This window comes from Drosophila arizonae, chromosome 2 (genome assembly GCF_054131065.1).
Source record: "Drosophila arizonae isolate 15081-1271.41 chromosome 2, UAZ_ARI_1.0, whole genome shotgun sequence".
NCBI lineage: Eukaryota > Metazoa > Arthropoda > Insecta > Diptera > Drosophilidae > Drosophila > Drosophila arizonae.
Genome location: NC_142922.1, coordinates 14,664,621 through 14,678,024, shown reverse-complemented (window position 1 = coordinate 14,678,024; position 13,404 = coordinate 14,664,621). Strand labels below are relative to the sequence as shown.

At 39.6% G+C, this 13,404-nt stretch overlaps 1 protein-coding gene across 1 annotated transcript; it reads right to left on the bottom strand.

The window, feature by feature from the left end:
• Positions 1 to 11,351: 11,351 nt before the first annotated feature.
• On the bottom strand, positions 11,352 to 13,228 carry LOC149270364 (uncharacterized). Its single transcript, XM_089461866.1, has 4 exons — positions 13,108 to 13,228; positions 12,428 to 13,045; positions 12,021 to 12,363; positions 11,352 to 11,956 (listed from the first exon to the last, which is right to left on the bottom strand). Exons 1-4 carry the CDS (start codon positions 13,109 to 13,111, stop codon positions 11,611 to 11,613), a joined length of 1,311 nt encoding a protein of 436 aa, XP_089317992.1. The 5' UTR covers positions 13,112 to 13,228; the 3' UTR covers positions 11,352 to 11,610.
• Between the last annotated feature and the right edge of the window lie 176 nt (positions 13,229 to 13,404).

Here is a 13,404-nt window from a genome sequence, read left to right as displayed (position 1 = left end):
TCTATTGCCACGCACACGAATGAGACTCGCAAATCTGACACTCTCAGACTTTTTCGCTCCGCCGCTTCGCGAAGAGAGGCACAAATCACTCGTCAGCCGCAACTTGTTCGTCCACAAGTCGAAAATTATATTGTATGCTGCACCAAAAGTGACATCGAAGCGAGCCCTTAACATTGCGTTCACCCAATAACACGACCTTTCCCAAGAACGGGGCCTACTGTGGCGGTATACAGGGTATATTTAAATAAAAAAAATAAATAAATAAATAAATAAATCAAAATAAAATAAAACAAGCAAAAATAACAACTTTAGTATGATTATATTTATTATTCTTTTAATAATCTTTTTAAAATAAACCTTTTTTAGAGTTTCGCCTGAATCTCGTCTCTCACGTCTAGCTTCACTTTTAAGCTTGTTTAGCTTCTCCCATTCGCACTGTGCGACGCCTCTCATTCATTAATGAAATTGTCTTTATGCTTTTTCGAAATATGCATCGAAAAGGGCATAAACTGAAAAACTATCGTACTATGTATTTACGATTGGCCCCCATTACGGCACTGGGTGCGTGTAACGCATTATAAGAGGCATGGTTAGCCAAACCGAAGACAAAGAGGCCGAGCCGAGCGCGCTGTGACGAATGCTCTCTCGGCTCTCTGCTTTTCGAACTCACGCATGCGCCACAGCGCCGTTGTGGAACATCGTTGTGTGGATTGCATTCATTTTGAACAAGCGTTTCGGAGCAGTGCGTAACGGTTTAACTCTTATACCACTCAAACAAAGCTCAGCTGCGTGGGCATATTGAGTGAGTGTTTGAAGTGATTGTGTTTGTTTGTGTTTGTTTAGCCTTTAACCTTTACGCATTCAGCCTGCATGCAGTATTATTGAAGAGGTCAATTAAAATTATTAGAAACAGAACTAGGAACACAAAATATACATGAAAAATTTAACAATTTGCAGCTAAAACTTACCAAAGTATTCGTCGAAAAATGCATTGCAAATTGAGTACAACTAACCGAAATTCCACACACACACACAGATGGGCTCTAAGCTTCATGTGTATGTGTGTGTGCAGCGACTGATGAGTCCAGGGGCTTCATCTGTTAGAAAATCTCAGTGCTCAACCGCTAAGCATGGCATTTCATCAGCATGAGCACAAAGTGAAGCCCGCAGCTGCGGGGGAGGCAAAAAACCAAACTCACCTTCCACACATACGCACCCTATGCCCTTTCGAAACACCAGCAATGCGATGAGTTGTTGTTGTTGTTGGTGTTACTCGTGCTTCTCCTGCTATTCCTGCTACTCCTTCTGCTGCTCCTGCTGCTGCTGGTGTGAGCAAAGGAAGTGCACTAAGTGCAGTGACCAAATAGCTGGCAAAACTCCTCAGTACTGATCCAGTACCGCCGGATGTGGCGCCGCTGTTGCACATGACTTTATAGCTTTTACGTTAGCTCTTGCTTTTGTTGTTGCTGTTACGACAGTTTGGCTGCAAAGCAAAAGTTACATTAAATTTAAATCATGAGGCGGCGGTTTTTGTGGCCAGCGGCTGACGCATACACAGAGTGATAAACAGAATCACTGACAGAATGACAGCATGACAGCGTGACTGACTCTCTGGTTAACTGACTGACTGCCGGGCTGCCTGGCTGCCGGGCTGCCGGGCTGAATAGCTGCGAAAGCTAACGGCTAAGCGCTGTTAAACATGTTGTCATTAAAAGTTGACTCAGCTCAAAACTGCATTTAAATACGCAGTTTTTGATACCCTGCTACAGGAGTATATTGAGTTATATATGTATATGTATATTCTCTAATAGGTATGTAAAATATTATTTCAAGACAAAGTTGAGTTACATTTCTAACATATCATGCCCTTTATGGGTGGGCTGTGAAGTCATTTGATAAACATAAAAATAAACTTTTTATCACTTTATAAAGCTTAGGCTAATCTATGTATATTCCAACTTGAGTAAGGCCTGACAACTAACTCCTTATAAATCAAGTCTTCACTTTCCTTGTCTCTCATCTGGGTCGACTTATATTGCCCCTGATTGTGATTGATTGTAAATAACTGCGAGGTAGCTTGCAGTCGCACATACCTTGTCCCATTGAGACGTATAGCTGAGCATCAAACTTACAATCACATAATTATACGCACTTATGCAGTATTGTCGGAGAAAAGTGTGCAATTACACAAGTGCATGTGTATGTGTGAGTGTGCCTGTCAGCTAATTACTCTGGTTGCGTAATCAATGCTTAATGAGGCAACGGTAAATGACTCGTAATTAAATCAAACACTCAATTAAAGCAGGTATCCTTGTAACAATCGGCTTTAAAACAGCTCGAAAGTGCCTTGAGCCCAGTGATGAAGTGTTAATGGATCTGGCATTACATATTACTGATAGATATGGTCCTTTTCAAATAACCATTTTACTAATAAATCAAGCTACAACTGACCACCACAACACATCAAACTGGCCAAGACATTGGTCGAACCACGCCCATGCACTGCACCCTCCCACAAAAATACCTCTGCCTACTTTTACGGGCGAGGACTCAGAGGACCTCAACTGAAGCTCTATTAGAAAGTTATAATTTAATTATTAAGCATCTATTGAAAGTTATTTATGTACAGCTCAACAAATAACCAACTTACACACACACACGCACATATAGAAGAGTTCGTTCAGTGAAAGGCTACACGCTTGGTCAGCACAGCGGAAGCATATCCTTTGCTTCTGTTGTGTTACTTGTTCTTAGAGGTGTAAGTAATCAACTTTTAATATGAAAATTGTATTACATGTTAGGTATTTGCTCTGGAAACTTTAAGTTTGCGTTTAATTTAATTAAACTTAAGTCGCTTGCTAGAACTTGAAACTTGATTTCACTTTTCTCATTTGAATTATTCAAAACATAAAATGCGATATTAAATAGATGGCGAAGGAGGGAAAGGGAGAGCACGAAAAAGAGTAAACTATACAAGAAATGTATAGATATGAGCTGATATTAAGAAGTTATATGAGAAATGGAAGGCAAACAGATGTGCGCAGAGAAGGGAAAAGATAGTGTGAAAGGGTAAAATAATCGTAGTAAAGTTTTCTTACGCAGAAAGCAGAAAAAGGCAGAAATGAGGTGGGACAAATGAAGACCTAGATTGAGAAACATTAAGTGTTGAGAGAGAAAGAGTTAGATTAGAGAAGGCAAAACGAAAAGAGAGAGATAAGAGGTAATGAAAATAATGTTTGAAAGGAATCTGACATTCTCTATATCCTAGAACAGAAAAAAAAGAATCAACATTCATATTAGACAGAGACTTGATTTACTTGATTGCTTCATGGTTAGGTTTCAAGGGAAACCTAAGCGAAGGCGTAATGGAGCAGTACCGTCAGCTTGAGAAACTTTCAAAGAGGCCGAGTCGTTGCAGTGCCTCAAAGGCTATTCAGCCTGTTGGTGTTGCTACCATTGTCCGTTAGCTGTCTTGCTTAGATATTAAAAGTCCTGGCACAACTAAAACAAAATAAAAATCGAATATACTTAGTTGACAAGGCTTGCCCCTTGTCGCACGTCGTCACTTAAGCAAAACGCAAAGTTTCAGCTCTCTGCTCGCAAGTGGCAAGTGGTAACTGGTAACTGGTAAATGGTGGCTTGCACCGCGCGAGTTGCACCACACTGCGCACAGCACACAGTTCGCAGTTGGCAGTTGGCAGTGGGCTGTCAGTCAACTTGCTCGCCTCGCTTGCGGTCTTTGTTTAAAGTAACAAAAACTGCAACAAAACGAGCCAGCTGCAACAACAACAACAACGGCAATAACAGCAACTCCATGCGCCACAAGGACACGCGTTAAGCTTAGCAAAACTTTTGCAACACCCACACAGAGTGAGCTGCGTCGCGCATTTAACATAAACAAACTACACTCTTAGTTACTACACTTTCTTTTTTCCATTTTTTTGCACGACTGCCACGACTTTCTATTTGTTTTTGCTTGCAACAGTTCTTTGTTTTTTGGGTCTTTTTTCCCTTGCCACAAAACGTGTTCAGAAAATTAAAAAAAAAATTCCTCCGCTCTGGCACATTTTTGCGACTAACCAAAACTGCTCTCCGAGGCCATTTAGCAGTAAACTATTTAAACTATAATATTTGTGTGTAGAAATCATTATTAAATATTTTGTAAGCTCTCAAATAAGTTACACTAAGCGGTATAATCAGAGCAAACTAATTATGAATAGTCAAAATAACAACGATAACCCGAAAAACAAATTACAAATTATGAAAACTGCAAGCTCAAAGAGAGAGAGAGAGAGAGAGAGAGAGAGAGAGAGGAGGCAAGAAGACGGGAAAACAGCAATAAACATTGTGAAAGACAGGGAAATAGCATGGAAGATGTGCTATAAAAATATGAAGAATGTAATGAGAATAAAACCCGAAATTTGTAGGAATAAACGTATGGTAATATAAGAAAGAGATAAAGACAATATGAAAGATAGACATAAATAAAGAATTAGAAATGATATACTAAAAATAAATATAAATTATAGATATAATGATACATGAGAATTATATGGTTAAAATACATATATAATACCTAACATAAATACCAAATGAGATGAGATTAAGACAAATAATTTTATTTATGTATATATGCATAAATTATCTTAAAGAACACTAGCATATTATGCGATAATAAATGTTAATGCTGGTGTCTGCATAAATATAATAGTATTTGTGATAGTATTTTGTACTTATGATGGTTTCTTTCAGAAGCTCTGATAGTTTGAAAATATTCATCTCCCGAGTTAACTGCCATAAAATGTGACTCTTCACTGCGAGGCATTCGCATTTTGCTCACTTCGTGCACTCGAGCTCGTAATCGTAGTCCCGCACAGACGTGGGCACAAATATAGAGCCATCTATATGTAATGGAATGTATATTCATTAAATTTGTATAAACAAATACGAATGGCATATATTTTACAGAACGAGTCAGCGACTCGCGAGTGGGAGGGGAAGAGGGAGAAAAAGAGATAGTTGCAGGCACTGTTATGCTGTGTTATTCTTTGCCTCTTCTTTCTTACCTTACAGCTAGATGTGTTTGAGTGAGTCTTTGCGTATGTGTGTGTGTGTATCTGTAGGTATATGCTCAGACTAAAGTAAGCAAAATGGATGCCTGAAAAAACAAGTAACAGTTTTTTTGAGCTAACAATGAAAACAAGAAGCAGAAGCAAAAGCAGGAGAAGCAGCAGCAGCAGCAGAAGCAGAAGAACGGCCAACAAAACACACGCAAAACAAGAAAAACAACAACATGAAGAGCACATTCGCACCCTGCCTTATGTTTGTTGATTTTTCTGCTCGTTTTTCGTTTTGGCTCGAATAGCAGCAACAACGAATTTACAATTTCAATGTGGCCATGTGAATAAGAGATACGTACATACATACGACCACATGTAACTTAGCCGTAAACAGCAACAGCAGGAGCAGAAGCAGAAGCAGAAGCCGAAGCAGGAGCATCAGCAACATTTACAGAGGAAAGAGAATCGGAAGAAGCATTGGACACGCCGGCTACACCTACAAATGTTTTAGCACCGAGCAACTTTTTAGTTGGCCAGTACCGCTGGTGGAGTTTTATGGTCGCCACGTTGACGACAAAGGAAGCTACGAAAAACTCAGGCCAAAAGTTATCGATGTTGCACTTTAGAGTGTCGGCTTACAGCCACCCACCGGCGATACAAGCTGCAAAACTTTCTAACTTCTACTTACTTCTATTTGCGAAAAGATTACGAAGTAGCGTTAAAAGCTAATGGTCTAACAGCCAGCTGGTCAATGCTCAGGCGATTTCAGCCTTGAGCCTCAGTTTTATGCACTTGACTGCAAAAGCATTCCTCTATACGCTTTCATACAGATTGTAATTCTGCTATTCATTTCGGAGGTAGACTATGAAAATCGAAAATAATTCCATAAAGTATTCACACATTTGCTTGTGATTTATTTGTTGATGCAAATCAGCTTTCATTAGCATATAAACTGATTAAGAGCACAGCAGTAAAGGAGGAATGAATGTTACAGAAATAAAACGTCAGCTTATCATACATTTTATTTCTTGCTAAAATGAAAAAATATTAAAAATTTCTTGTAATTCATTCGTCTTTCATATCCTTTTCAAAACTAAGAATCAAAGAGTAAGTGACTTAATTCTTGGTTCTATATTGAGTCGAATTAATAATAATTCACCGATTGATTGGTTAAGTGCTGTCATGTCTTCTAGTCGTTATCGCATTGTAACACAATCAACTGGCTATTTATTCATTAGGCCTCATTAGCTGGTTGCTGCCGAAGTGCAACTGCTGCAACAACAAAGGCAACAAAGGCAACAGAGCCAATCAAATGTAATTAAGCGCGAGATTAACTCTAATTATAATGAATTAAATGCGACGTCGATTTGGCCATTGGGGCTGATGAAATTCGGCTCGATATATATATATATATATATATATATATATATATATATATATATATATATATATATATATATATATATATATATATATATATATATACATATATATCGAATTGACTATTAACTGGTTATCCAAAGGCTTAAAACAATCGTGTCTGCCTGTGAGTGGGCAAGTGCGATTGTATGATAAGGCCTGATTAAGACCAATGCAGCACGCGACAAGCAACGCGGCCCCAATTCCATTTGCATAATCAATGCATATTTGGCGACAGCCATAAATTAACAAATAGAATTTAATTGCATACTTTCGGGCGCCGCTGCAATCCCACATACAAATTAATAATTCATTAATGCGCATTAATTGTCGTGTGCTGCAACAGCAACACCAGCAACAACAGCAGCAAAATCAAAAACCCGCAACAAATAGCTGCAAATAAATGCCATATGCTTATTGGCTCAATGGCTGACACCCAATCGCAAACGCCCCTGCCTGCCACGCCTCTGCCTACGCATTTTAACCAACCTGTAATCCAGCGAAAGGCTTGCAAATTAATTGCAGCCTTTGTTGAGTTGGCTAGCAAAAAAGCAAAAAAATTTTAATATGGCTGAAAGACTTAAAGCAGCAAATTTATGCGAGCTCCCTTAATATTTATGGCAATTGATTTTTTTTTTCGGCTATGGAATTAATGTACATATTTAAGTGTGAGCATAATATATGTAAAATAAATAAATATTTAAACATGCTTTTTATGTCAATCTGAATGTGTTTACTTAACTTTAATTGTAAACTTTGCTGCGCTCTGCCATCAGCTGGCGGCTATCGAGTGTCCTCTCTTTGTTAGTTTTCATTTTTATTGAGAAACATTTTAATAATAATTAATTAATAATAATTAAGAGAAGTATATGGATTATGAGGCTCTAGAATACATTTATATTATCTTTTATATAGATTTGTATTATGTATTGTGATTAAAAGTAAATCAAAGATTAAAAAAGAAAATACTTATTTATAAGCAGAAATTACTTTTCTTTGATGAATAAATATGATTTGCGATTCTAGTTTTATTAATATAAATTTAAACATAGCCCGATTGCTTAAATAAAATTAAATAAATAAATATTGAGATGTCTTATTTATTGCGGAATAAATATAAGAAATAATTTAAAATATATTACGATGAAACTAATTTGTCTAATCAGCAACGCCCATCAAGGTTAGTGAAAAGTGTTGTAATAAAATTCGAATGTAAGGATTGCTTATGCTTTTTGTATGAGCTCCTCCATCCCACACTCTGAAGAGTGAACTACAGCGATCTAGACTGCACTGCTCATCGATTCTCGTTTCTCTTAGATTACGACTATTGGAAAGGCCTCCCACAGAGTGGAATTGGAACAGAGTGCACGATTGATGTTCGTGTAGCCCGATTGCTATGGAGTCTTGGAAGGTCTCTTCAAACTAGATGCTAGCTACAACCATATATACAGAACCACACAATAAATAGACTGAGCTGCAATTTGGGTCTCATTCGATACGGTCTTGAGTTAAATAAGCTAGATGAGAAAACCGAATCAAAAATTTGACAATTCGAAAAGGCGTAGAACAAGTCAAGCTCTTGCATATATAATCTTTGTATAACACTGTGCATGCACATATATGTATATATGTGTGTATGTATAAGTATAACATATATTGTTTTTGTATTGTTTTTATTATTATTGCTGTTGATTGAGCCACCTATAACTTATATTTTTAATTGATAATCTGTGCTGAATTTAAATATAATTTATTTTCAAATAAAAAGATAAAATACTTAATGAAATAAAACTAGAGAGGCAAAGGCAGTTCATTTGATAGTCAACTGAGCTTTCAAGCATTCGCTACTAATAATTAAATCCTTCAGCTAATTCAAGTAAATAAGTTTCATTTTTGTATAGCATTTCATTGGCAACGTTTCTGTCCTGTGACCCGTCAAAGATGTCTGTGTATGTATATACAACCTTTTAAAATCAGTTGCCCACTTAACGGTGCACAAAACAAGCATGCGCCACGAATGGGAGCCCAAGCAGCACAGACAGACATACACACCCACACTCACATATACATATAGAGAGACTGACAGGATGCGTGGTAGCTGCGTTCCATGAATTCAATCAATTTTAATGCAATTTAAATTGCATTCTCTTGTGAAAACAGACAATGCGTGGCATCTACACACAAGCGCACACGCACACACCCACATACACACACATGCACAAACACACAGTCACATGCAGCGGCATGCACACAGAAATGCAGTTAATATCCACACTCGGAGACACACTGAGACGTGTGCACATTATTCAGCCAGCGCAATGCGTTAATTGGCGGCCACGCCCCAATGCGAGTAGAAGAAGGCTCTGCTGAGTAGAGGACAGCGCAGAATGCGCCACAGGCCGCTGTCTTGCAATGCCGACGTTTTTATTGTTTCAACTGCCATTCACATTTATAGTTGGCACTCGTGTCCTCCTCAATGGCCGCAATACGCAACGGTCGGGCACATCCCTTGCGCATCGCCTCACGCTTGTGCAAGTAAATAGCCGCATCTGTTGCACACGCAGCCCACAGCAACTGTCACATTCATATAGACGCCCTCAGTGCTCAGTGCTCAGTGCTTAACAGAGACAGGCTGCATATATCCGCTTACAACCGCTCAATTTTCAACACAAAACAATCGTGAGCTGGACGTCTGTATATATGTATATCCTCTTTTGCAATAAGATCTCTGCACAATACACAGAGAATCGAGACCCTGAGAAGTATATAGTATTATTTCATATGTATGTCTTATTCAAAGTTTGGTAGTTCAGTTGGCAACATCTGGAGCTAAATTGAAGCAGAAGTATAAATGAAACAAGTTTAGTAAAGAGTGAAGAACAATATTACTGAGTAATCAAAAATCGAATTGATATTCCATATATTTATATACTATGCATACATCAATTGAAGGGCAGAATACAATATGCTGTTTGAAAGTAAAAAGTAAGTTTAACAAATAGAAAAATAAATAAAAGAAACTTACACTAACTAATAACACGTAGGAAACCTCTAGTCGAGACTGCTCGACTACGAAATCCCCTGAACCCGTCGAGCAACTGATATTTCAATAATTATTTGCACATGCACACACACACGCACGCACACAGGCATGCGCACGCACGCATAAATACGCATTGGCTGTAAAGGTGGCTTACTATGGGAACTTAATTGTTCAATAACTTTCTGTGGATGTATTTTTTTCATGAAACTTTCAGATTATGATTATAACATTGATATGCATGCATTTGCCAAAGCAGTATCTAGTATTATCTACCCCCATAGGAGTGGGGGATGAATTTACTGCATCTAAAATTTTGAGATTCTAGCTCTAAAGATGTAGGAGACATAATTTTGTAATAGATTTTCGATAAGGTTTTTTATTGATAAAAAAATAACCGGATGAGTTATCGAGTTTTGGTGATAAGCTCAATATCCGCGCTAAAATTGACGGACAGACGGACGGACAGACTGACGGGCAGACAAACGGACAGGGCCAGCTCATCGCCCTGATTAAGAATATATATACTTTGTGGGGTCTGTCATGCCTTCTTCTGCCTGTTACATATATTTCAACAAAACTATTATACCCTGATTTCCCATAAGTTTCAATAAGTTCAGGGTATAATAAAAGTACTATTCATAATTTGAACCTTATAATTTATTTGAATAAATTTACATCGGATTCTGTTGATCAATTTTAGACTGTTAGCTCTGTTAAGCGCCACAAATAACTTAATAATAATTATTAAAATTATTATTAGCTAATATCTTTTCAGTAGCTTAAACGCATGGAATATATATTATTTACATTTTTAAACTGCAATATGGAATGGTATTTGTGTGTTTCGTAGAACTCAATTGAAAGCCAAAGTAAATTATTAATTTAAAGTATCATTTCTATTTAAATAAATTATCGACTACAACCTGTGGACAGGTCTAATCCATTGCATGTAGCATAATATTGTAAATTCGCAGCGAGACTGAAAATACAAAAAAGCGGCTTAAAACTAGTGTAAAATTGAAATGCTGATTATCGCATTTGGTTAGTCTGTGGCAGTTCAAATTACTTTTTTATTCTCTTTTGATTTTAATTTTAGTTTTTTTTTTTTTTTTGTTTTTTTTTTTTCTATAAGCAATCCCTTTTAATGTTTGCGCAATCCCTTTTAATGCGCACAATTAATTTCGTTATGCTTTGTCGCCTTTGACACGTTGCTGGTTATCACACACACACACACACAGACACACACACGTATTGCAAAAATGCATAGTGTAGCAATTTGCTAAAATGCCGGGGCTTAGGATATAATGCGAAATCTGGTCGGCCCCCAAACCCGGCCGGATGTGCGTATCGAATAATCATTGCATAATTATGGACACCGAGCGCTGCATGTTTGCATGTATGCATATAAAATGCATGTTGCTTGCCGCGAATGTTGCAATTTGCAATTTTCATGCACAGCCGTAATTAAAATTATTTTTAATTTAAACAAATACACACACACACGAGCTGTCCCATTCCAACGAGTGCAACATTTGAGCTCACATCGTTGACATAACATTGGAAATTCATTTGCAGCTGTAGTCGACATACCCGAAAAGCCATCAACAAATTGTCAGTGTTTGTGTTCGTTAGCCGAATTGATTTTCCAAAAAATTGTGCTCTGCATTTTCATGTTTACACTAAAGCCAAAATGCATGTGGTTTCACATTTCTGGTATATATTTGATAGGGCTAATATGCACATCATCGGCATATATGCATCTGTGTGCGTGAGCGAGTGTGTGTGCACGTGATACGATTAAACCGGCATTACAAAAGCATGCCAAATCCAATCCAAATTGATTTTCCTTTTCTTTTTTTTTTGTATTTTATTTATTTCATGCTGAACTCCTAATAGGCAATTATATTTGAATTGAAAATGTTTGACATTTGGCTAGAAATAATTTACTGCAAATGCAGCTGTAATAAACCAAAACCAGAAATATATGAGTTAATTGCAATTGGCATTCCAAGTTGATTTCGTTGAATTTCATCAATGGGGATGTGAAAATATTGTTTCATAGCTGTTGCTTTGCCTAACTCCATATGTCTAACGTAAGTCTGAATCCACCTGCATGCGAGAGTACTGCGCATTTAGTGTCCGCATCTTAGAGCTGTGTCCGCTCTGGTCACACTGCGCGTAGTGAGCGCGTATGTAGATCATATAGGAGGTGTCAGACTGAGCCATGAGCCTCGGCTCGTGCGCGCTGTCCCCGCTGCAGTCGCTAACGATCAGCTCGAATTGGCAGTGGAAGCAGCGCAAGAGCTGCTGCTTGCCCCGGAAGCGAATGTCGCCACAGGCGCTGCGCCGGCACAGGTGGCAGGTGTACCTGCAGCTGGCAGCGCAGTCGGCGACGAGAGGCAGCTGCGGCAGCAAGGACTTGGCACGGTATGCCCTGAACGAATGAGGACTATAGCAAATGGGAATAGCAGCTAATCACATAATTGAAATCCACCTACCACTTGCGCGTGTTGAGGCCGTGCGCCATTTCCCCACTGTAGACAAAGGCGGCTGCATGGCACATCTCGTGCAGCAGCAGCCCGACCAGCTCACCGGCCTCCCGGATATGCGAGGGGAGCTGGAAGCGTGCTCGGCGCTGCAGATCACTTCCCACGCTCAGGGCACAGCTGCCTTGAAGCTTTCTGGGCGGCAGCCAGTCGATCCACTGGTGCAGGCCACAGTGGAAGACCACGTGGTTGAGCAGCCCGAAGAGAGCCTTGGCCAGATCTGCTTTACAGTCGTCAAAGCTCTGCTGGCGATAGCCGAGCGCAAGGGGATGACACATGGCAAGGGGCGTGTCCGCTGCCGAAACGAGCTCAGCTCGAATGAGTGAGGGATGAGTGAGATATTTCAAGCAGCTACTCACGGCTTAGGGAACTGAGAAAGTCATAGCAGAGCAAGTTCTGATCCTGCTCTTGCTCCTGCTCTTGGATTTGCTGCACCAGTGCCCTGTGCTCGCGGCAGAGGCGCGCGCGTTGCTCCTCGTCGGGCAGGTGGGTCAGGTCGATGGGCTCCTTGAGCTGCTGCGGCGTTTGCTGCTCAAAGTACGCCGCATTGAGGCGCTGCACATTCTCCACAAACAACTTCTGCCTGAGTGAAGGAAACGACTTGAGTGCCAGCCCTATGCGAGGCAATAGAAGCCGCTCCAATTTCGGTGACTCTGACTTCACTTGCTCCTCGGGCATTCGATCGTTCTCTTGTATGTCCTCAAATGTGTCGCTGGGATTATAGAGTGGACGAAGTGCTTTGCTGCGTCCCAGAAAACTGTCCACGCGCCTTTTCAGCTCAACATCAGCTTCGACTGCAGCATCCGCTGCCGGCTCACGGCGTACAATGGCTATGGGCTGACCTAGGTCCAGATAGATCAGCAGGACAGTTGCTTCTTCTTCAACAATACTTCCTAAAGTTCCCTGCTGTTCGATCTTCACACGTGAGCGCAGAACTCGCTCGCAGCCAGAGGTTGGGCTGATTTCGGATTGAGAATCTAAATAAGAAATAAAATTTAATAATGCCAATTCTCTCAACTCGCTTGGCTATACCACTTGCCCATTGTGCACAAATTGATTCTATTTTGATATTTTTAAATTATCAAATCTGGCATTAATGCCTTGTGTTATGACAGCTTAACGAGTAAAACTGAAGTCTGGAATGTCACTATTTAAGAATTACCATAAATAAATCCAGTTCTTCCGTCATTCCTCTCTGCTCAGCATTTTTAATAGCTTGGCCTTCCGGGAACAAGATGTGACCTTAATAGTGCAACCAGCCGCTGTTTGGCTTATTAAGCAAAGCCCGCGCGAACAGCAACGGCAACGCCTTTCAAATACGCTCACCTGCCACAAC